Raw genomic sequence first — 26396 nt, forward strand, 5'->3', positions numbered from 1 at the left:
TTATCTGAGCTTGGAAAAAATTAGAAGCGCTATTTTTGACTCATCAATTAAATTTGAAGAAACTTGGGGACCGTTCATTCGACATTTTCATATGAATTAATTTGGCCTCTTCCAGACCTTCTCTCTGTTTATTCTTGTTCTGGTATGGAGTTCCGGAGTTTTTGACACTATCATATACATATAAACTGTTATTATTGCCCATGTTAGTTTAGTTTAGTGTTTTTTTTTCTCAATATATATTTTTTCTTGTATTTTTAAATTTTTTTTCTTTTGATGATTATTCTTATTTTTTTATTTTTTTTCATATATAATTATTATAGGCTTGATTGATTAATGTACTTTTTTCTGTTGATATTTTAATAGGATATTGTTATCTTATTATTAATTTAATTTCAAGTCTATTGCACTTATAACCTATTCATTATTATGTTTTTTTTTATATATGAAACTTAATAAAAAGATTGAAAAAGAAAAGAAAGAAGAGTTAATCCTAGCAATTCTATTTGAATTTAGCTAATTTATTCCAAACTCCTAAAACTTCATATGTAACATTTTGGCTTTTAAATATGGCTTCTCGGTAATTAAAATATGATTAAATTGTTCACAAGTAATATCATAACCATCTTTATTTTTGCTATAAATATCTTAAAGGAATATTGGCTCATTCCTTTTTTGGAGGTTAAATAACCAGTGATTAATGCATATTTAGCAGTCGCCAATTAAGTTGTCACAGAAATATAACACCCAATTGGTGCCGAACGCACACTGCTGACTTGAAAGCACACTTGCTGTTGGCTGCTCAGCATCCACAGATTAGTGTTTAATATATTGTACAGCCACGTGCATTAGCATGAAATTGAATTTTCTATGATCTCCTACTTTGTCCATTAATTTATTTTCCAGTCCAACAAGTAAATGCCTGATTATTTTAACTGCAGATTTTTCCGGTTTGTGTGGGTTAAGTAATGAGGGTAAAACATAATTTGAACAATCAATCTGACTGAATACCACTTCTCCTAAAAATCATTACATCAGGTAAGTACTGTAAAGAAACAAAGTGAGGAAGTTAGGGTTGATAAATGAACTTACCCTTTCCAATGTAAATGTTCGAACAACATATTCTGCAAGAGGCTCCTCTTCCACGAATGTAACTTTGAAATCTGCATAAACTTCACTATCATCTGGCCAATATTTGTAACACTTGACCTAGGATTTAAATTTTTAAAAATCAAAAGATTAGGAATGGGAAATGATCCTAGTTTTATAGTGATAACTGAAATATCTATTATAGACAAGCAATTAAAACGGAATTGCTTTGCATTATCTTTGCTGGAACACTAAAAGGGCAAGAAAATACAGTGGATTCTGGTTAATTGGGACACATCGGGCACTGGAACATTTCACCCAATTAGCCAAAGTTTTTACAGAAATAGTTGAAAAGAATCAGATTTAATATCATTGGCATATGCAGTGAAATTTGTTGTTTTACAGCAGCAATACATAATAATTTAAAAAGCTAGAAATTACTATATATATTAAAAACTAATGCAAAAAGAGAGCAAAATATAGTATGGTATTGTTCATGGGTCCATTATCCATTCATAAATCTGATGGCAGAGGGGAAGAAGGAGTTGCTGAAACTTTGAGCGTATGTCTTCAAGCTCCTCTACCTCCTCCTTGATAGTAGCAACAAGAAGGGGGTCCTTCTTCAAGCATCACCTTTCGATGGTGTCCTGGATACTGGAGAGGCTATTGCCCATGATGGATCTGGCTGAGTTTACAACTTCTTGCATTTTTTTCTGGTCCTTTGCGGTGGCCTCTCCAGTTAGAATGCTCTCTGTGGTACACTGGTAGAAACTTGGGAGTGCCTTGGGTAACACACCCAGTCTCCTCAAATTCCTAATGAAATATAGCTGCTGTTGTGCATTCTTTGTAATTGGACCAGGATAGATGTTGATACCCAGGAACTTGAAACTGCTCACTCTTTCCACAGCTGATCCCTTGATGAGAACTGGTCTGTCTTCCCTCAATTTCCTCTTCCTGAAGTCCACAATCAATTCCTTGGTTTTAGTGATGTTGACTACAAGGTTATTGTTACAACACCATTCAACCAGCTGATTTATCTCACCCCTGTACACTTCCTTGTCACCATCTAAAATTCTGCAAAGAGGCCCACGAGACCTTTAGCCATTGTTACAAATGGCACTGCAATAAACATTCTCTGAAATAGTCTGATTTGATGTTAGGTGTCTCGGCCTGAAACAGCGACTGTTTATTCTCTTCCGCAGATGCTGCCCGACTCGCTGAGTTCCTCTAGCATTCTTGTATGTATTGCTCTGGATTTCCAACATCATCAGTTCACAAATATACTACACAGTGTCAGGTGGACCCAATCAAATAAAATGAGCTCGTTTCTTGAGCCATCTCCTTCAAAGTAAATTCTCCTTGAAAACTTTATGAAGTTACCAAGGAGAGGAAGCCTGTGAAAGGGATGGGAGTCTTGGAAGAATTTGAAGGTATCAACAATTATCTTGAATGTTACAATGGAAATGACAACTCGAAGGATGCAATGATAGAAGGCATTGTATAAAGGCTGTCTATTATCTGTACTAGGTGTCTGTGCTGACTTTGTTAATTTACAGTCAATCAAAAGAAGATGACAGCATACACTGGATGAATTTCTCCTATAACTATTAGAAACTAATACACAGTTTTATAGTACTGTAGTAATATTGATAGTATTCTAATTTTTCTGTATTTCATATGGAAGGCTATGTGTTAAGGGTGAAAGACAATTTTGAGTGAAATTAGAGATGGAATCGGGTGCACATCATCCTAGTCTAATAAGTGTAACCACTAATGGCCAGAGAATGTTACTTGACTTACATATATTTTAAGGAGCGATAAAATCCAAGTACAGCAAGCAGTGGAAGCTTTGCCTTGTGCAAAACACACTCTGGACTTTAAACTAGTGAATACTCAGCACATCAAACAACATCCATAGAAAGAGAAGTAGAGTTAATATTTGTCAGGTTTCTAGCATCTGCCACTTTAAAAAAAATTCTTTTCTCAGATTTTACGTGCTCCAAAATATTGGCATATACGATCTCACCACCAAAACTAGACTTACTCTTCCAACTTCCACCAGATTTGTGACCATAACGATACAAACTGATTGTTCTTGCCAGACCATTCTCCAGAAGTCATAGACAGTGTCATGTACTGGCCCTAGAGAATAGAATGAGAGAAAGTTAGTTAAACGATTAGCTTTATTTGTCACATGTACAATGAAACATGCAGTGAAATGTGTCATTTGCACCAACTCGAATCAGCAAGGATTGTGCTGGGGCCAGTGTTGCCATGTTTCTGACACCAATATAGCAGGCCCATAATTTACCAATCCTAACCAAACCATACATCTTTGGAATGCAGGAAGAAACTGGAGCGGAAGGAGGAAACCCACGCTGTCGAGGGGAGAATGTTCAAACTCCTTTTGGACAGCGGCAGGATTTACACCTGATTGGTATGAAGTGATGGTGCTAACCACTACACTACCCTGCTGCCCTTTTATTTATGTAATGTGAGAAATAATTTACTGCCTCAAAAATTTCTGGTATCACAAGTTTTTTCACATATGTTATTCAGCTGTTTCTTAAAGCACACTTACATTGGAAAGTAATAATAATAATAAATGCAAATACACAAAAATTATCAAAGCATTTTGAACATTGAAGCTTATTTCAATAAATTTCTGCCCAAAGTATTCAACTTGCATTACCATGCCCTGTAACGTTCATTAAATGTTAATTGAAAGTGAAACTTTCTGCTCATTGGTGCCAGATCACAGTAAAACCTGACCACAGAAAATGTCCAGATCATCTTTCTCTGAGCAGGAGAACTGTTTATAAGTATAGACACTCCACATGTCAATGAAGGGCACTGAGGACTTTCTGTAACAAAGAGCCACTAAGTTTTATATTAAACCGTGACACCATGGCAGCAATGCTGTTCAAGTCAAGAGGTTTGTACATCATCCCTGGGCACTCTGGTTTTCTCCTGCAGTGCAAAGATGTACTGGTTAGTAGGTTAATTGGTCATTGTAAATTGATTAGGTTAAGGTTAAATTGCGGTTGTGGGGGGTGTGGCTCAAAGAGCCGTAAGGGCGTATTCTGCCCTCTATTGCTGAATAAAAAAATAAATAAACAGACAGAAAAAAATAAAATCAGAAGCACTGTTACATGCACTGGTAGGTTAATTAGCTTTAGATCGGCACATCCCAGTTAATTTTAGATCTTAGTTGGAATTAATTAGTATAGATCTCTACTGCAGATTCAGAATGTGCTGAACCAAGGGAGTTGGCCAACCCCAGAATGATGGGCGTGTACAAGTGGACCAAACACAATAGATTCGAAGTTAATTTTATAATTGTACATAAAGTAAGTTGCCCATGATTACTGGGACTAATAATTTTTAATTTGGAATTGGCTTGGCTTGATATAGCTGTCTTTTATACTCCGTGCACAGTACTGAGCCAGGATGTGCAATCGACAGCAAGCTGCCTTCGTGTACTCTTGTGGTGAGTCTGAAGATGGATTTGCACCACAGCTTTGCATGACACAGTGCTATTATACGGGTGGACTAATATAAAACCTGACTTCAAAGTAACAGGAAAATATCTGACAGCCAACCAAGATATGCCATATATAACATATCAATGATTTTGAAGGTTCCTAGATGCCCCCAACACTTAAAAGCATTTTAAATCTGTAAAGAAAAACATTTAAACATTTAAAACAATTACTTTAACAGAAATAAAGCATTTCATGTACTTCCTACAACAGGGTGAAAATACAACTCGTCGAGTATCTGCCAATTCACTGCAGAGCAGTGTCATCTGTTGCACTACACCCCTCAGTTCCCTGTTAGCTATTTTCTCATTAAATCCACAACTCCCTCCTCAATTTTCCTGTCAACCTACGACTCGGGGCAATTTACTTGTCAGAATACCTTTGTAATGTGGGAAGAACCGGAGCATGTGAAGAAAATTCATGTGGTTACAGTGAGAGTGCGTAAATTCTACACAGAAAGTAAGCAAGGTCAATTCTGAATCGCTGAAGCTGCAGGACAGCAGCGCTAGCTGTGGTGTCACTTTGCTGCCCAGTACAGGCCTCTAATGATACAAGAGCAGGCCATTCAGGTCATCAGGTCAATGCCAGCTCTATTAGTCCTGTGGTCTGATGTGGAACTTTATAATCCATTATAGAATCAGAGTTGTACGTTACAGGAAACAAGCCCTTCATCCACCACACCCATGCCAACCATTTTGCCCATCCACACAAATTGCAATTTCCAATATTACGATTGTGATTGTACCTGATTCCAACAGCTCCCAACCTCACCACCCTCCCAGCAGTATCTTCCAAATATCAACCACTGTAAAAAAAATTCTCCTCAGATCCTCTTTAAAACCCTTCTTCTCCCCTTAAACCCATGCTTTCTTATCCTTGCTTTTCGTAATTTTATAGACCTCCATCAAGTCACCTCTCATCCTCCTCTGCCCCACGGAAAGCAAACCCAGCCAATGAAATCTCTTCCCAAAACTGAAGTCCACCAAGCAAGCAAAATCCAGATGCATTTCCTGTGCACCACCTCAAGCATAATCACATCCTCCTTACAGTGTGGCAAACAGACGTTGTTTCCATGCTTTAAACATTCAAGCTTGTTTATTCTATGCCCCAAACTTCGTCACACTACATCTGCCATGCTTTGCCACTTTCAGGGAACTGTGCCTTGAACCCCACGGTACCTCTGATCATTAACACTCCTCACTTACTGCATATATCCCACCCTAACCAAGGAGTCACAAATCCTTGAGTATATGGGATGTAGGGACACATCATCATTATGTGCCATGTTGTATGATGTAGGCGATCATGGTCTTTCCGTGACCTTGTTCTGGACAAATTTTTCTACAGAAGTGGTTTGCTGTTGCCTTCTTTTGGACAGTGTCTTCACAAGTTGGGAGACCCCAGTCAGTGTCAGTACTCTTCAAAGATTGTCTGCCTGGCTGGCGTCAGTGGTCGCATAATGAAGAATTGAGATACACACAGCTGCTCATACGACCATCCACCACCTGCTCCCATGACTTCACTTGAACCTCATCGGGGTTGGGGGGGGGGGGGGGGGGAGATGAAATAAGCGGTGCTACACCTTTCCCAAGGGTGATCTGCAGGCTAGCAGAGCGAAGGGGCGCCTTACACCTATTTGACTAGATATGTCTCCAGCCCAACACCCCAATGAGGGAAATGGGAGGGCAAGATGTGGACAAGATAACTTTGTTAGACTAGGTAAAGAGGAATGTCAAGAGACTGCACGTATATTAAGAGTAAAAGGGTATCTAGAGAGAAAATGAGACCCCTTAAAGGTGAATGTGATCCACAGAAGATATAAGGAACTGATGTACTGCAAATACCCTACATTATAAAAGAGGGGGTACTTGTGGTCTTAAAGTGGATAAAGACCTGAGGTTCACCAAGTGTATCCTAAGACATGGCAGGAAAGGAGAAAAAAAACTGTTGGGGCCGTGGGGTAGATATAATATTGCCTATAGCCCTAGATAAGGTACTAGAAGACTGGAGGTTGGTTAATGTTGTGCCTTTTTTTTAAGAAGGATGCAAGGTCAGGCCAGAAAACTGTAGGATGGTGAGCCTAACATTAGTGGTAGGAAAGTTATTGGAGAGGTTTCTGAGAGCTAGGACTTGAGTAAAGGTCTCCCAAATCTGACTGAGAATTTTTTGAATAGGTTGTAAAGAGAATTGACTAGAGTAGGGCATGGGCTTCAGCAAAGCCATTGACAAGGTTCTACATGGCTGACCGTTCCAGCAGGTAGAGCAAACGGCGAGCTAGTCAATTACATACAAACTTGGCTTGGTGAAAGGGGTCAGCAGATGGTAGTGGAAGTTTGATTTTCAGAGTGGAGTTTTGAGACCAGTGGTGTGTCACAGGGATCAGTATCAAGTCCATCAGTACAATTTCTTAATTATCATGTCAACTACATTAACAATTTAGATGAGAATGTAGTTGTCATGATGAATAAGTCTGTGGAAGATACAAAAATTGGTAGTACTGAAGAAGATTATTTATGATTACAACAGAATCTAGATCAAGTGGGAAAATGGGCTAAGGAATGGCAGCTGCAGTTTAATTTGGAAATGTGTTAAGTGTTGCATTTGGCGAGTTAAACCAGGGAAGGATTTACACAGTAAAAGGAGGGGCCCCTGAAGAGTGTTCTAGAACAGAGAGACCTTGGCATACAAGTACACAGTCCCTTGACAGTGGTGACAAGGGTAGATGGGATGAAGGAGGAGCTTGCCTTGTTTGTCAATTGGCCAGAATGTTAAATAGAAGAGTTGGGACTTCCATGTTACAATTGTACGTCAGTGAAACCACATTGTCTATTATGTGCATTTCTGGTCACCTAGAAAGGATATCACTGATCCAGAAATGGTTCAGGAAAGGTTCACAAGGATGTTGCTGGGATTTGTGGGCTTAAATTATAAGGAGAGACGATCGACTGGAACTTTTTTCCCCTTGAGCAGACACAGCTGAGGGATGACCTGATAAAGATGTATATAAAATCATGAAAGACATAGACAAGGCGAATAGTCACTGTCTTCACTAGGGTAGGGGAGTCTAAAAACTAGACAGCATACATTTCAGGCGAAAGGGGAAGGATTTAACAGAGACCTGAGGGGCAACATTTTTCACGCAGATATGGTGGTATGTGAAATGTGTTGGTGGGGAGTACAATTACAACATTCAAAAGGCATCTGAGAAAGAGCTAAAGATTGGGAGTGACTGTAATGCCTCTGCATCATCGCAGGGTGATGTTGTATGATGACTACCGCAGCATATTGCAGGGATCAGTACCAAGTCCATTACTGTTCATCAGTACAATTTCTTAATTATCATGTCAACATGCAGCATGACTACATGTTGGATGACGACTACCGCAGCATAATAACTTTATACTTTCCTTCTTTAATATAATAAAAGCTGTAAGTTTTATATAATTTAAAAATGTCTGAACAGCAGTGTGCAATAAATAAGAGCATGGTTGTTAACTTAATCTCTGGCCTCATGTCAATATTTATAGGTTATCATGAATCACTACCTTACCGAGGTTTAAGACTTTGAAGAGAAAAATACTTCAAATCATTCCTCCAGCATAACTGAAGACATATTAGGTCACAGAAACTGTATTCAATGCAATTATTTTCAGAATCCCAACGACATACAAGTTATGCATTACTTAATGTAAAAATTGTTACCTTGTGTAGCTATGTAATGACTTGGCCTGTGGTATCCCTAAAAATGATAAAAAAAATATTTCACACAATCAGATCATCTGAAGAAAGGATTGGTCTGGAGAAATGTACCAGTGTAAAGTCCATTGATACCATTAACATATACCAATGGCAACTTGCTCACCCAGCACCATTAAGATAAAGGCCGACAGCTTAATTCAAACAATTCTCACTGAGCTACATAAAAGTCAAATCCAATTAAGGACGATTACTTGAAACATATGTTACGACTGAAGAGGAATAGAGTATAATTTTTACCAGGTTAGCTGAAAAAAAGGAATGGACTATTGTCAATTGCAAGATGAAGAGTGGGTGTGCTTCATTTCAGACTTCTAATAAATATCTCCAAATGGCAGTCCTGCCGACCCTTATGCAGAATGGCACTTAAGAACAACGTTAGATTAATCATAAATTAAAGGCTTTTCACAGGCAGTGGAGATGACATTAAACCACAATGGTACATCTTACACCGGAACGATCACATGAATCGGCATGAATAAAATGATTTAGTTGAAAATGTTAACATAAAAATGGAAGTTACTAAAATACAAAAATAAGTCTGGTGAAGAAAATGACATCTGGAATAAAATGTAGCTAATATGAATAAATAAGAGCACCGGATGCTCACAAATAATAGAACTATGGTGAACTTTACTGGTGACTTTTTTTTTACAGCAACTTTAGCATTGCCGTGAAGCTTTATAACAGATTTAAATCTGTAATATTAATTCACTGCTACTCCCACAAATGTTTTCCCATTTTCTCCCTCTCACACTCTTATCCCTCTCCTCTGCCCTACTTCATCATAAATTATTAAGATAAAGGCCAATGAAAAGGGGTGGGAGACCTCTGAAAGGGCACACCTTCATCTAATTTTAAAATGTTCTCAGGGGTGTCAGCATTTTCTAGCTGTAACTGGCCTCAGTTTAACGATCGCAGAAAGTTACTCACATTTGGACAAATAGTGCCACCCATTTATTGATTTGGGCTAAACACCCCTAAATTTCAATAATATTTCTAAACAGTTTTAAAACAAAGGCTCAGTTAATATTCCAATTTTAGGAGTTTCTGTCTCTAACCTGAAACATTAGATATTTCGCTTTCCATAAGTGATACTTGATCTGCTGAACGTCTGTTAATATTTTCTGTTTTTAATTCAGATTTATGGAAGCTGGTGAAAAAAAATCTCCGGTTTTTGTTCAATGCAGATAATGTACCTGCCACTATCAAAGGGCTTTCCATGAATGGGACAGGGCATTTCAAGGAGGGCAAAAAAGAAAGAGTGAGAAGCTGGGGGTGGGAAGAAAGGGAAGAGAAAAGGGAACAAGAGATGCAGAGAGACAAAGAGATGGAGGAAAGACAGAGAGAAAAGAAAGGGAACTGTGAAGAAGAGACAGAGAAAGTGGATAAATGTAAGAGAGTTCAAGAGGGAGAGAGGGATAAAGAAGGCGAAGAGAGGGTAAAAGAGATAGGGAAGAATGAACGAGGATGAAAGAGAAGGCGAACAATGAAATGAGATAAAAGAGAGAAAAAGGAAAATGACAGGAAAGGAAAAACATTTGAGGAAATACAGAGAGGTGGGAAAGAATAGTTAAGATGCTAAAAAAGAGAACATCTGGAAAAATTGGAAAGTGGGGCAGAGGAGAGGGGAAAAGAGTGAGAGATGCAGAAAAGGGGAAAAAGATTGTGGGAGCGGCAGAGGCCCAAGGAAAGAAAGAAAATTGGAAGGGGTAGAGATAGCCTGAAAGAAGCAGGGAAGAGGGGAGAAAGGGGAGACAAAGAGAAAGAGAGAGGGTGATAGGAAAGTAATGATTTCAAATATTTAAGTCTCTTTAGAAAAACTTGGACAGGTACATGGATGAGAGGGGTATGGAGGGATATGGCCCAGGTGCAGGTCAGTGGGACTAGGCAGAAAAATGGTTCAGCACAGCCAAAAAGGGCTAAAAGGCCTGTTTCTGTGCTGTAATGTTTTATGGTTCTATGGTACCAGACTGTCTTTCTTTTCATTTATAATTTTTTAAATAGCTCTGAAAAAAATTGAAAGCTTTGACAAATAGCAAAGCTGGGCCAAGGCTTTACCAATGTTTTCTGAGAAAAGAAGGGTACCAAGTCTGATCTGGCCCATTCACATAGCTCAGCTACAGTACATGAGCCTCTGATGACCTGCCAATCAAATCAACACAGCTTTTGTCTGGCGTTTTCTTCCTTACAGGTATGTATTATGTGCAGTTCCATTGTTCAAGTTAGCAGATGCATTTCAGCAAGATTCAAGGCTCTAGCATTGGAACAGATGAACAGTTTAACTCTTGCTCTCCCTTCCAAAATGTTTTAAGCACACACTTTCAAAATTGCACCTTGCATAGGTTCGAAATGCCTGAGCAATACTCTGAATTGGCATATTTTTAATTCAATGACCAGTGAACAATTAAAAGCTGACAAAAATTCAGAAATTTTAACTGAATCCAAGTTTGTCCAAGAATAAAATAAATAAGTATGTTTTTAAAAATCTAATACTGAAAAGAGGGAACTGATTGAAGATTACAACCTAGACTCAGAAGTAAATTACACCCATTTTGGAAAATCTAATCTTAATTCCCAGTATGAAATTTGGGGGAAATAGTTTTTGCTTTATTTTTAAAAAATTATTATGATTACAATTTCAAGGTTTTATGTTGCCCTTAAAGAAACAAAATGAACAATATTTTAAATTGAGAATATAGGCTTTATATACAAACTCTTGAATATTAAAGGCTTGCAAGCAAAGCAAATATGAAGCGAATCCTGAAGAAGAGTGCTGGCCAAAAATTATCAACTGTTTATTCATTTCCATATATGCTGCCTGACCTGCTGAGTTTCTCCAGCATTTTGTGTGTTTTGCTTTGAATTTCCAGCATCTGCAGAATTTCTCGTGTCAGTGAATATTTTGCTTAGTTATACTTCAGTTTTAATCATTTTTAAATATTTGACTTGATTCTTGGAACTCTCGGAAATACAAACCATTGTAAGTGCATTTAATTAGCAAAATGCTGCCAATTCCACTTGTAAATTATTCACAATTGTGATCTTCAATGGCTCAGGAAAACTTGTGGTTCCAATGTAAGTGATGCCTTCAATTTCTTTCAGTACTTTTTCCTAAAACTATATTCAAGACCATAATTGTCATTTACTGAAATGTTTTGTATGGATATTGCTTTTTATTGACACATGTTTTATAGAGTGCAAATATATATGGTATCTCTTTTAGGAAAAGGTGAAAGAAGGCTCCTTTTCACCAAACCACTTAATTGAAGAGCATTTATCTTCAAGGCTGTGTCAAACAAAAGCAAACTATCTGTATACTCTCAGAATCTAGTTTAAAATTAACTAGTATCCCAATCTTATGCAATTTTTACCTTAGATTTAAAGTCACAAGGCCCATGATAACTTTCAACTTAATAAAATGATATTTGCACTTTTACTGTAGACCTGAAAAGTTACTATTTTCACCCACACGTGCATTAGAAAAAAAGTTTTTAAGCACAGCAGATAGCCATAGAGAATATACAATGATAACTTATTTACATGCAGGAGTTCACCACTTGGATCTCTTCATAATGTATGCCATTGGCCATGGTTCTTTAACAGAATCATTTTGCAACATCAACCCACAACATTTTAATAACTAAACTTAAAATGCCAGTGTATTCAATAATAAAAGAAAATCCAGGGCTTATTTCAGAGTAATGTACTTAAAAGGTGATTTTTCTCCATTATACAAGGCAGAATATTGAACTAGTTTATGCACTTTAACAAGAGCATTGTTTATTTTCTGCTAGAACCTCTTTACATCCCACACCATGGAAAAATATTACTACTTATATTATGTGAGGCTAACTGAAAATCGAAAATGCTTTTTTTATGAAGAGAATCAAAAGGGTTAGCTCAACTATCTGCTGCAAGTACTGCTTGTTTTAGTAACATATTGAATATATTTAGAAAAAAAAATTAAAAAAAGAAAAGATCCAGCTATTTCAGTGGTACTTACATCCCTGTACAGCCATATCTACAGCCCAAACCAAAGCCAGATGTGAAAGAAAGCACAACAGTGTCAGTGAGTGCCAGCAAATTTAATATACAAGGTGTACATTGTAAGAGTTGTAAATTTTAGACACAAAACAGGAAATGAAATTTTAAGATCAAATTGTTAAGAAATACCACTTACATCAATGTAATTTGCATTAATATAATCTGATGTTGAATCATCTTCAAGAGACTGTAAAATGACTCTGGAATGGTCATCTGTAGGAAAAGATTTCAAAATTTAAATTTATTCACGCAACACCTTTTTCTGAGAAACAACACAAAAAGATTGAAAAATTGATGCCAATATCAACCACAAATTAGTGGCACAAACTGTTTCAGATGATTAATATCTTCACTTCCCCAGATGGTTTCAAACACTAGTGCTGGCATACAGCAGATTTACAATTTAAACCATGCTACAGGGAAAGAGGTGAGCGACAGACTGAAAATATTCTACTGAGTTTGAATTTGAATTTGATAAGTACAGTTTAGTACTAGTTTCAATTTTAACTAGCTAAAAATTAGCAGTTTGTCTATTTTGCAGTTCTGCTCTGCAGTGTAACTCTCATCTACGGGTCAGAAGGTTATAAGTTTAGATCCATTCAAAACAATTCACATCAATTCTTTAGTGGGGAAACAACATTTAGCACTCTAACAGGTGGCTTGTTATTTAATCTCTGTTCAAGAAGAAAAAAACTTGAATGCTTTCAGTGCCAAGCTGCATTCAAAGGGAAAATAAGCTGAATTTGTTCCAACAAAACTTACTGATTTTCCATTCTTGAACACTGCTTCCTACTGAGATCGCAGACTCTCTGCTTTTATCCCAAATCCTTCTCACTCAATTATGGGATACCTCATGTTTATACTGACATTTTTACATAATCTTCTACATATTTGGCAATGGCAAATTGTACTAGACTAGCTTTGTTAATAACTGTACGAAATAGTTAAAGTGAAAATGGTGGTTATGAGTGGCTTTTTTTAAACAACATTTTGATTTGGTTTTAAATAAAAGATGGAAGTTCATCACTAAAGGAAAAGCAGAAAAATAAATGCAAGCTATCTCAAAGACTAAAAATAAAAATTTTGAAGGGGTGTTGTAGGATTTTTCTTTCTACTCAAATTCAGGTAAAATAAAATGTTGCTCATTGAAACTCAAAATTTCAATAAAAATAATTTTTAAAATGCACCAGAGACACTTGCAGATCAACTTACAGGCTATAATATTTCCATAACGGTTTTTTGTTCGGTTCTGATCTTTCTTGGCTACGTCCCAAGAAGCAGATTGCCCTTCAAAGAAACTCTGCCAATGAAGAAAATTATATTAACTGGAATGATTTCTGCTTTATTATTTAAGTTTCAAGTCAAAGTTTGCAACTTCAGCGAGCCCATATAAATAACTAAATGGTAACACTAAAGTAATTCCTACAAAGAGCAAACCATAAAATTTACTTGTACCAAATACTCCTGATGAAAAAAGGACATTTTGGACTATTAGAGGCTTTTCTAAATGTTGAATGTGAGACCTTCATTGCTCCAACTTGCTAAGTATCTACTTTTCACAGTTGAAACAATGGCTATAATTATTTTACCTTATTTATATCATAGTTCAATAGAAACAACCATTAAACTGACCTTCTGATTTCACGATGTGTTAAAATTAGAGTATAATTCCTAACAACTGCTGGTGGCTCAAGAAAATTGCAAGAAGAGTTAAGTGCATATTGTGTATTATTTAGGTATATGGAACAATATTCAACATCACAGCTCAGCTCAGTATCAAAGGATTTTTAAGAGGCAGCATTTTTCAATATATTTTGTAGTGACAAAAATATGATAAAACAATAAGTTATAAACACAGTAACACGCACAAAATGCTGGAGGAACTTAGCAGATCAGGCAGCATCTACCGAAAAGGGTAAACTGCCAGCATTTGGGCTCAGACCCTTCATCAGGACTTCCAGCAGTGGATTTTCTCGTGTTTGTGAACTTACAAACAATGTGATTTTATGTTTCATTTTGTAATAATACTATGACTGAAGTTCTGCACATTAAAGGCTGTTGGTCTCCCCTTTCACTGTGGCAGGAGCGATCATACCTCTCTCTCTCCCTTGTTAGTTGAGAGTCTTAAACATTGGGATGGACAGTAGATAGTTTTTCCTCTCTGTTTTGTGAAAGTCTGTGAAGTGTTAGGATTTCAGGTTGTATATTGTATTTATTGTCTGATAATACATTGTTCCATTAAAGCTCTACCATCAGGAGCATTTCCCTTCCTGTGTGCCAGTTCCATGCCTCGCAGGTAATTGGTTTTAATCTATGTGAGCATGGTCTCGGAAAATGATAACTGGTTCACCACCATTGTTTAACATGATTATCCTTCAGATTATCATGAGCAATTTCTCTTGTCCAAAACAGTTTAAGCAAAAATATTCCATAATAGCAGTATATACAGGTGGGTTATAACCAAAGGAAAGTGGCTGGGGCTGCTTAGCACTTTAGTGCAAGGGTGCTTCCTAGTTGCATCAACAATCAACATACAGAAATTAGAAAAAATAGTGAAAAGAAAACTGCCAATATTTACAAAAAGATATCTACCAGAAAACACAACAGAAGTTTCTACTATTCTATTTGTCCAGTCTGAACTCCTGGCAGTCCCAATCTCTCTCTCCTACTAAGGGCAAAGAGCTCCTTTAAATTGGCACTAGGACATACCATCTTTAATTACCAACAAAATTAACTTAAGACTACACAGAAATAAGAATATGATGCAATCAAATTGCAAAATAAAAAAAAAGTACCGCATACAAGCAAGATATACACATTTATACATTGTTACGAGTGATGAATAGACCTGATGGACAATGGGGTACAGAGTTAACCATTTCCCCTCCTGAGAAACACCAACTATTACTGTTGACCATGAGAAAAAGAGATGGAAAAACAAGTAAGAACATCGGCGACAGATAAGAGAGAGGAGGAAATTGCTGATTAACCATACTGTGATTCCTTTTTTGAATTATTTACTGTTTCGCTGCAAGGACAATAGTTTGCTCATGAACATTCCTCAGCGGACTGAAGGAGTGGCCTTATTTGATGGACACAGTCATTCAGGAGTGATGGATAGCTGAGTCCCCGTGAGTAGGGATAAAAGACAGGTCTGGAGAGACACCCTCCAGACACGCCAGTGGACACTGATTGAGTGTTGCAACCCACAAGAAAGGTGGGGGCTTCAAAGACCAAACCAGGAGGTCGGTCATTAAGGCTATCAGTGTAAAAGCAGGGCCGGTGGGGACTTGTGTATGTGTCCACTCATGCCAGAGTGACGAGTCCACCACAGAAGAACCGTCTAGCAGAAGGACGGAGAGGTCATAACTGAATGACCACACCGATACGACGGATTAAGAAAGCAAAGGAAGGTTTGCCTTACATCTTGCTCGCTCTCTCTCTCTCTAACGATTACAATACAACAACTATATCTACATCAGCACTCATGAACTGAACTGAACTTTATACTTTTCTATGACAATTTATTTACCCCTAGACATCGACAGAGCTTGCTTATTATTGATTATTATTATTCCTACACTTTTAGGTTTATTACTGCTAACTGGTTTTATATGTATATTTGCATTATTCATATGGTTTTGCTTATTTTTATTAATAAACACTTTTAGTATAGTACCACCAGACTCCAACGAATTCTTCTTTCTCTGCTGGTTAGACACCCAGTTACGGGGTACGTAACAACATCCTCATTATGTAAGAAATTGAATATTCCACCATGTATGAGAGGGGGGATGCACCATAAAGCCAATCCAAGTGCATCAGCTTGGTTTAGGACCCATTATGAGAACATACTAGGGAAGACATTGAAGTGTGCACACTCAGTGCAATTTCAGCAGAACGGCAAGGAAATGGTCGTGCTGTGTGTGAATCCGTGAGTCTGAGGAGTGTGTTTACTGAGTGCTCCGTGTTACAGTGGGCTGATACTTCCCACCCCCCCACCCCCCCCATTGAGGAGATGATCAGATCATTTACTGTTAAGAGTCTTGGTAATCAACTTCAACATCAACACACACAAAGTGCTGGAGGAGCTCAGCAGGTCGGGCAGCATCTACAGATGGGAATTGACATCTTGGGCGACACACTTTTTGAGAAGGGCTCAATGGATTAATACACTGTTTTCGTGTATCTTTTTTTTGTGTTCACCAGACATCCTTTTAGGTAATTATGGGTCTCATGCTGTTTTTTTTAAAACCAATGAAATATAAGCTTCTTCTATATGAACCTCGATGAAGATGAATTTAGTTTGGGGAATAAAAATTTCCCCAAATTCAATATTGAATAAGGCCATTCAGCACTTTGTCCAACTTTTTCAACCTCTGGTCTAATTTTCTGTTCATATCCTTCCATACTTTTCTGATCAAATCTTCTGATTTACTGATTTAAATCTTCATCGGTCTGAACAGTTTTTGATCAAAGTTTTTTTTAACCATAAATTTAAAGTATATCTATTACAGGTAAAATTTGTGGGTTTTTTTGAGTCTTAAAAATACTTATATTTAAAAACTTCGGAATCATCGGGAGAACAAGGGAGGTTTCACAAGTTTCAAAATCGAAGTTGAATTTTGAAATTCATTTATTCAAGCAGGGCCACTGCTGAAGACTTGAAGTGCCTGCATTAGTTTGATTGTAATATCCTCTATCTGAATCAGTAGCTTGTGGTTCAAGTCCTGCTCCAGAAACCTGACCACAGAGTACAGCGTAACCCAAAGGATATGCCATATTGACAGAGGTTCTTGGCAGCCACTCTACTTCCTTAAGTGTTTGCTAAGATTTGGCACAACATCTAAAACTTTGAAAAACTTCTTTAGAAGTGCAGTGGAGAGTACGTTGACTGGCTGCATCACGGCCTGTTATGGAAACAGCAATGCTCTTGAACAGAAAATTCTACAAGAAGTAGTGGATATGGCCCAGTCCACCATGGGCAAAGCCCATTGAGCTTCTATTGAGCACATCTGTCAAAGGAAAGTGGCATCCATCGTTGGGGACTGCCACCAACCAAGCCCTGCTTTCTTCTTGCTGCTGCAATCAGGGAGAAGGCACTGAAGCTTCAGGATGTGCACCCACCAGGTTCAGGAATAGTTATTACACTTCAACCATCAGACTCTTGAATCAAAGGGGATAACTTCCCAAACTACGGAGTCACTTTCAAGAACTGGACCCTTCCTCTCAAGTTCTCAATATTTACTGCTTATTTATTTATTATTTCTTTCTTGTTGTACTTGCTCAGTTTGCTGTCGTTTGCACAAAGGTTGAATGCCAAAGTTGATGCGGTCTTTCATTGATTCTATTACGGACTTATTGAGTAATGCCTGCAAGAAAATGAATTCCTGGTTGTAAATGGTGACATTAATGTACTTTGATAATAAATTTACTTTGAACTTTTAGCAAAGATACTGTATAAACTTAATCTTTTTCTGCTTTCCCAGTTTAATGTAGAAAGTTTCTGAGCACTGCTTAAAGGAGGCAAGTTCTTCCTATTAGCTGTCATTAAGCAGAGATCATTACAGAACAGATTATTGGTCATTATCAGATTGTTACTTCGACAACCCAGCTGCTGAGTTTCTTGCAGTTTCGTGGTCTTAATGGTATGTCATTGGCTGTACAGGGTTGGGACAACCATATTTTCATTTGGCAGATGTGGCTCTCTCAACACCCCCCCCCCCCACCCATCTCTGCCAAAGTGGAGATGATGAATTACTTTATCAAAGTGCTTCAATGGGTCAGATGAAAATACCCTCACAATGCTTTTGGGTGGGGATTTCCAGAATTCAGAGGTAGCAGTTTATTAATGGGGATTATATTTCCAAGTCCTAATGATAATTAATTTGAACACAGATCTGCTCTCCGTGAACGTGCTGGTGGCAGAGGTTGTGGAGTTAAGCTCAGGCAAGTAACTATGATGCAGACGGTACACGGTTCAAGCTGCTTTGTTGGAGATCACGTTCAGCTTCTTTAGAGGTTCACTCAACCAGACAAGTGGAGGGAATTCCATTACACTTCTGACTCGCAATGGCAGAAAGGCTTGTGGAATATCTATATATCCACATTCTGATCACTGACGAATCATCTACAGATGACTGTAGTAAAACAGTAGTTAAGCAGATTTATTCATTGCTTTAGCCCACTCACCGTCTATTGTAATCTTTTTTTTCTTTTGGCCCGTCAGTAATGCTACCAAACCACTGCTGGTGATGGACAGTCAAAATTCCCCAACTACATGTCATGGTATGGCCACTTGCGATGGAGGAGCTCCACACATTCCACAGGATGAAACCGTGAGAGCAGTGACATCCATGGGACAGCTCTCCTAATAAGGACACTCTAGGACAGAGGTTCCAAAACTAGGGTCCATCGCATAAAAAAGGTTAGGATCCCCTGCTCTAGGATATTTGAGAGATGCACTTTGCAAGTTTTGACCAGGCTGGGTGCAATCTGAATGCTGTGCAAACGAGGAACTCCATTTGTCCAACCGGTTTCATACTCAGTGAGGTGTGCTTTGCCAGTTGACAGATGGCTACTCATAGAGGCCTGTGGTTAGGCTCAGTTCTGCTGGGATTCCCCAGCATTATGCTTTGGGTTTGCCAGGCCAATCTTATTTAGGTCACATTTGCCCACGTTGATTCAAATGAGGTTTCCTGACTGTTCTATCAGGGAGCATAAAAAGGGGCAAGTAACCTTTTAAGATTATTTTGCTTCAGTTCAATGTCTTTATTTAGTTGTGTTACATGGAATTGCATATACTTAAGATATGGCATCTTGTTTTTAAAAGTTAAATAAAAATGTATTAGATTTTAATAGATTTTAAATATCAGAGACAGTGATAGCTTTGACAAGCAAGAGCCAGCCTTTTGTATCCGGCCCAGTTCCACCACAATCTAGCACTTTGATTGCATACAGCAATTTATCCAGTGAACAGTTTGATAGTCCATTTCAGAGAAGGGATGTGATTATGGAGTCCCATTTAGGCCTCAAACCAGGTACGGCGTCAGATTTCAATCCCTTCATGGTATTAGTTAAAGAAGAGGGATTTTGCATTCCAGTGCTTTAATGATCACCAGTACCAACAGTCAATTATTATTCCCAATTAGTTTTAATGAAGTGAACTTAAATCCTTGGATAGTCGGCAGGCATTGAACAAGTAATACCTGATTGCCCATTCAAGCCTCTGAATTATTATTCCAGTAAACATTATCATGACCACAGACAAATTCAGCAACCAATGACTGCCAGATATGCAAATGTCAAGCTTTAAAATTAAACGTTTGTCATGCCCTTAAATCTTTTTTTCCACCCACTGTGGAAATTCTTTATGATGTTCTGACTGAGATCAATTTGACAAATGTCATGTTACTCCTAGACTGATAAGTATGAATTAAGAATAGGTACACCCTCTATCGGATAACACGCAGGTGCCTTAATTACAAAGGCAAGCAGATATAGTACTGTGCAAAAGTCTCAGGCACATACATAGAGCTCCGGTGCCAAAGATTTTTGCATGGTACTGTAGCAATTTTATGTAATGCACTGTACTGCTGCCAGAAAAAAAAACAATTTTCATGGCATATGTGAGTGATGATAAGCCTGATTCTGATATGGGTATCTATTGTGGATTGAGAGTGAGAAGGGGGCAGGGAGAGGGGAATCATGGTTGAGGAATGGGGAAGGGAGAGAGGAGGGAGCAGGAAGCACCAGAGAGATACGTTGCGATGTTCGATAAACCAATTATTTGGAATCAAATACCTTACCTGGTGTCTCAGGGGTGGGCGAGCCTGCATTTGTGCCACCTCCCATCACTGGCACTCCTTCTCTGCCATCTGTCCCACACCTCACCCTTGCCAAATACAGTACTGTTCAGAAGTCTTAGGCATCCTAGCTCTATATATGTGCTTAAAATTTTTGCAGAGCACTGTAATGTGACACCCAAAATACAGATGCATGACCAAAAAAAAAGCCTTGAAAGCAATACTCTTGTGTGAAATAAAATGATCCTTTTCAATGAAAATAAACCATTTGGCTAACTTATCCCCCTCAAATAACAATGTGGGTTATTGCAATGGGAATTTTGTCATCTGCCCTCATGTTGGTTAAGTCATTGACAGACAAGTAAATGCCAGTAATCAGCATGAAATTAAACAATTCATAATAAGTCCACCACAGTAAATAATCCTTCACGAGGAAAGAATCCAACAAGATTTAGTTGCAAGATCTAACTTTTCCAAGTCCTGTGAAACCTGAACAGATCATTTTGGACATGAATTATTTAATAGTTACTGCTCAGTCTATATTACATTTTTATGCTGTGTGAGAATCCTTTGTGATACTCTGCTGGCTTCTTTACAATGACAAGTAAACAGGAAGCTGCTCAGAAACAATTCATTTCTACAGGAAACATTATCAGTAAAACTATATTCTCAGTTAATAATGAATACCATATCACTTGATTGAAATAGAATAAATCCTGATATTCAGACATACCAACATGACAAAATCCTTGTATGTTGCAATACAGAAACCCACCCAGTTTGGTCGATACTGATGCCACCATATAATCTATTAAAAAAAGTTATTAATCCACTCTTTTAAAGAATTTGATTGAATTTCTAATGAATGCATGAAACCTATTCTTCCTGATAGAAAAGAGTACCATACTGGCACAGTAACATTCGTCATTAAATGATTTGCAATCCTTCATTAGATGTTCTATACTTTCAGGTGAAACAATTATAGTTTTACTGTGCTAATTGCAAGTTACATTTAGCCGACAATCAATATCATTACATCAATTGAGAACACATGTTGGAAACAAATAATTTGGGTAAAATAGGCCAATTAAGCTGCAAAATCATTGGAAGCCATATGAAACTGCGGTTGTTTTGAAACTGCAACTCATTGTTTAAATGTCTATAAGTTTCATAAATGTCTCATGTTTTAATCTTTGACTTCTATCACCTGAATCACTTATTTATAAAGTAACTCAATGTTTTTTGCTGCAACTCATGTGAAGTCAATGTTCAGCGAATCTTCTGTCATTGTACATACCTAAAACGGATGCCTGAAATAATAGGCTCAAAGAAGCTGCATCTTGAAAGATCATAAATTCAAACTTCCAAAAGCAACGATTTGCAAACAGAGTCAGTGCAGGAAATGTGAAGCTGCATAAAGTGAAAGTAGTGCTTTTTTACTGCTCCAGAGTTCATTTTACACAGTACTCACATGGGCAAGGAAAATTCTCCACAAAGTGGCAGGCTAAGGAAGGGGTGTTTCAGTGGAAGCAAGAGAGCTGGCTGGGTTTGGGATGAACAAAGTCCTCTCTGCACACTGCCAGTTTCCCTCTTCACTTGCTGCCCTCCCTGTTTTTGGAACATCTCACTCAACAGCAGCTGAATCCAGACTATTTTAAGGTATAACTGTAAAGAGCTATAAATTGTGAAGTTAACTGTAAGACCTGGGCTGTCTAGTTGACCACAGTGCAAAATGCTAAACTTATCAATACTCAGGAGTTTCATTCCAATATTTCTTGCAGTCTGACTATGGAAGCTCCTACAAACAGAGAGCAGTTAACCACCTTAGACTGTAGACAAAGGAGATGCAACCAACCATTAATTAGCTACCAATTTTTGCAGAAAATACACCTATCTTCTTTCACATGCTGCCAGCGTCAGACAGGCTGTAGTCACAAAAGGTATCACGTCAATTACTGATCAGTTGCACATTATGCACATACCTAACTTTACAAATTTAGCAGCTTCAGAATCCCAAATAATGGCCTACAGGATATTAACAAATTCAGTTGTGATCTGCAAACATTCCAGTCTGTTAGTGACCAGTTTACTGTGGGCAAGCTATGAATGTAGACCCTACCACAGGCAGGAGGATCCTTTTTTTGACAGTGTGTGTCCAAATTGGTGATTATCCTCTAAAAAGATTCTAGAGTGTCATAGTAACATTGAATAGATTTATCATTGACTAATGAATTAGTAACAATGATAATAGACCTTGCTTAAGGAAAAAGGATGAGTCCTGTTGCTTATGTACATGTACTGTTTGTGCTGTTATTAATAAAACTAAAAGCAGATTTGAAATATATGAAGCATTTTAAAAACCTATTCAACAACTATCAATAATCTTAAAAAAACAATTGAAAATAACATCATTTTTAAATAGTATTGTAGTCATTTACTTTATAAATACTCAAGGGTATTTCATGTCTGCCAGGATTTCAAAATGTATTATCTAATGTCCCATATTCTCAGAACTATCCAGCTGGCACAAACACCTCACTGTTCTTGGGTTGTAAAAAATCATTTGGTCATCCTTACAAGCATTAAGTATTTGTTTTTAGTAAGGGTGTGGGTCCGAAGAATTGGTGCATGTCACGTACCACCAAAATTTTTGTGTGCGCCATCTGGGGCACATTTTTGTCACCTCTGAACAAGTCCTTTCCAAAACAGACAAGGTCCCTGGAACTGCAATCATCCTTGGAAAATGGACCAAAACCACATCAGAGAGATGGAGTTCCCAAAGCTGGCATGATGTCAGGAGATGCCAAGGAAAGCAGCAGCAAGGCTGAAGGTGCATCCAATCTTGGGATATTTCCTCACTGAGTTTACGGTGACTATTGTAAAAGGATTACTGTTGCCAAGTTCATACATGTTTCATTATATCAAAAAGGCAGGTTTCATATTTGGTTCTTATCACCCAGAGTTAAGGATAGCTCTGGAAAACAAAACTTAGTACATGCAGGAAACAAAAATGAGGAAACAGAATTTATAGGTTGGAATTCCTGAAGTTACTCTGTTAAAGAAAGATGACCCTCCAAAGCTGAGTAGTATGAAACATTCACTTGCATTGTATTCTCACCTCGTATTCCTCCTTGAAGCCGTAGCCCTCTGACGTTTTCATTAGGTTGATATGTTGCAATAAGTCTGCAACCCGAATGGCAGGGTGGAGCTGACCGGTCTGGTATGGAGATTCTGTGTGCTCACCATGAAAACGAGGGACATCTAGCAACCTGCTTGACTCTGCCGACACTGTATGGTTTTCATCTAGGGAATGAGAAAAAAACCTTGTGTTCAATTTCTCCATCTGCTTCTGACAAAAGAACACAGACCGGAGATAAATGGCGTGCAATTTTAGAGTCACCCTTCACCATTATCTTACACCTGGCATGCTGACAAAAATATGTACTACACCATTTGAGAAGATATTTATGTTGTTTCCACACATTTATCATGAGATCTACCCAGAATTAAAATTGTACAGACTGCCTTATGATTTGTACCAGTAGAACACACCAGAACACTTCATTTCCTAAAACACAAAACAGCTCTTTTTAGTTGCTGTATTTACACATAGAAGAATAAAAACGCATTCCAACTCTTTTGCTGGGAAAGAAGGCAGCCATTAAGCAGCTGGTACACGTTCTAGGCTTGGATAATAACATTTCAGAAGATCACAGTCTTCAAGTATAGCAAAAAGATAACACTCGTCGGCAAACATACAGCTACATCACATGGTTTTATATTTCCTGTAACACTTAAAACCATTGTTTTCAAATACTCACCAGCAATAGGCACTTTGTAGAATAGAGCAGCGTAAAGGAACAAACACAAATTAAGATTGACGCATTGTGCAAAAAATAAATAAAATGATGCATAAATTAGCATCCCTATTTTAGATGAATTGATATATAAAATGATTAACTATATCTTCACTCTCTGCTTTATATGAAAATCTTTAAATTCATTTGAATTAAACTGAAAAATAATGTCACTGGCTCAGTTTCAAAACTGACTTGTCAGAAGGAGGAATCAGGTTTTATCAATGAATAAGGTTTCTCGATGATTAGGGTGCATGACAACAGCAGATTTTTGGAAATGCTCAGCAGCATCTGCTGAGGAAGAAAGAGTCAATGTTTGAGGATCATGAGTTTTAATGGTGACCTGAAAGGTTACCACTGATTCTCCTTCCAAATATACACAATAAGACAAGAGCAGGACGAGGCCATTTGGCCCATCGAGTCTGCTCTGCCATTCCATCATGGCTGATTTATTATCTCTCTCAACCTCATTCTGGGGCCGTCTCTCCAACACCTTATGATGCCCTTAATAATCAAGCATCCTGCAACCTCCGCTTTGAATAAATCCAATGACTTGGCCTTCACAGCCATTTATGCCAATGGATTCACCATTATCTGGCGAAAGAAATTCCTCCTCATCTTGGTTCTAAAAGGATGTCCCTCTATTCAGAGGCTGTGCCCTCTGATTCCAGACTCTCCCACTACAGGAAACATCCTCTCCACGTCCACTCTATCTAGGCCTTTCAATATTTAACAGGTTTCAATGAGATACCCCCCTTCATTCTTCTAAACTTCAAGAGTACAGGCCCAGAGCCATCAAATGTCCCTCATATGTTTATTCTTTCATTCCGGGGATGCACCACCGAGAGCATCCTGACTGGCTGAAAGGGCCCAGAGGATCATCAGGGGCTCTAGCCATCCCAACCACAAACTGTTTCAGCTGCTTCTGCCCAGGAAATGTTACTGCAGCATTAAGGCCAGGACCAACAGGCTCCAGAACAACAACTTTCACTGGGCCATCAAATTTATCAATACATACTCAATAAATCTTCATTCCTGTAAACCTCCTCTGTACCCTCTCCAATGTGAGCAAATACTTTCTTAGCTAAGGAGCCCAAACTGCTCACAGTACTCCAAGTGTGGTCTGACCAACGCCTTATAAAGCCTCAGCATTACGTCCTTGCTTTTATATTCTAGTTTTATCTGCCCGGCAGGTCGAGTATTTCCAGCGCTTTGTGATTTTATTTCAGATCTTCACTTGCAAGTTTCTTGCATTTTCTCCAATCAAAGACTTCAGATGACCTTACATTGCAACAGTTACGAGCAAATAGCTTTGAATCATCTGGCAGGGTTGTCATTTAAATCGGTAATCTTGTGCTTCGTTTAATATTAATTGCCAAACTATACAGCTAGTTGCATCTTTAGCACTGTGCATGATCACTGAACAAGTGCAATGAAGGAACTTCAACATGATAACATTTAGGAAAAGCAAACTAAAATAAGTTAAAAACAATTGTGAATTTTGCCACTGAGGAACAGACATTTACTGACAACACATGCAGCAACATACAATCTTGCAAAACCCACGGAATTAACCACTGCAAAAAGGAGCCATAAAATGTTGAGTTTGCAAATGTTCTTTATAGGAGTAATTGTTCTCCAAGCAATTATTCAATGAAGGCCATATGAATAATAATGTGATAAAGGATTTTGCTTTCAAATTTGACAAATTATAATTGTAGCACAATTTAAAAGATCCTGAATTAACTTTGGTTGTAATATATACGAACCAGACAATTTATTTGACATTCTTTTAAAACAAAACTCAACACCATTCCTACCTAACCAATATTTTTGAAATTCACTGTACTATCACAGTGTGTTTCTAATGGGAAATAGGGAGAACCCTGGCTAATTTTAAACAGATTTTTGCTGCAGTAAAAACAGAACAAAGGATTCAGTGTTTTCTAATCTGGCAGAAGTTATAATGTGGTCTATGTGTTAAGTGTTAGATATCTTAAATGCAATGTACACAGCAAATTGACCAATTTGCAGAGCCACACAGTTCATCTGATTAGTAATTATTTTAAATTATTCTGTCAAATATATTACAAGCCCAAATAATCAGTAACATATATCTGGCAAACTTTTGTCTTACTATTTATTTTGAGTGAACTTCACAAATTAAGATCGCCAATGTGAATAATTAGACAGTAGAACTTTCATTGCCTCGGGCTTTTATTTCCATAAAGCACATTCCTCACATTTCTGCTTTTCTTTGAGTAAATCTTATCAGCACAGGAGATGATTGAAAGTGAACAGTG

General features: G+C 37.8%; 1 protein-coding gene across 6 annotated transcripts in view; it reads right to left on the reverse strand.

Annotated features, from left to right (window-relative positions):
* ptprk (protein tyrosine phosphatase receptor type K) overlaps nucleotides 1-26396 on the reverse strand; it is a 656369-nt gene that overhangs the window by 36630 nt on the left and 593343 nt on the right. For all 6 annotated transcript variants that reach the window (XM_059981530.1, XM_059981528.1, XM_059981529.1 and 3 more), the window contains 6 exons: nucleotides 23355-23539; nucleotides 13644-13731; nucleotides 12568-12644; nucleotides 8331-8367; nucleotides 3131-3228; nucleotides 1090-1206 (listed from right to left, as the gene is read on the reverse strand). In XM_059981530.1, the coding sequence (XP_059837513.1) occupies nucleotides 1090-1206; nucleotides 3131-3228; nucleotides 8331-8367; nucleotides 12568-12644; nucleotides 13644-13731; nucleotides 23355-23539 (602 nt within the window). The remainder of the gene's footprint in view (nucleotides 1-1089; nucleotides 1207-3130; nucleotides 3229-8330; nucleotides 8368-12567; nucleotides 12645-13643; nucleotides 13732-23354; nucleotides 23540-26396) is intronic.

Source organism: Hypanus sabinus, chromosome 10 (assembly GCF_030144855.1).
Source record: "Hypanus sabinus isolate sHypSab1 chromosome 10, sHypSab1.hap1, whole genome shotgun sequence".
NCBI classification, from domain to species: Eukaryota; Metazoa; Chordata; class Chondrichthyes; order Myliobatiformes; family Dasyatidae; genus Hypanus; species Hypanus sabinus.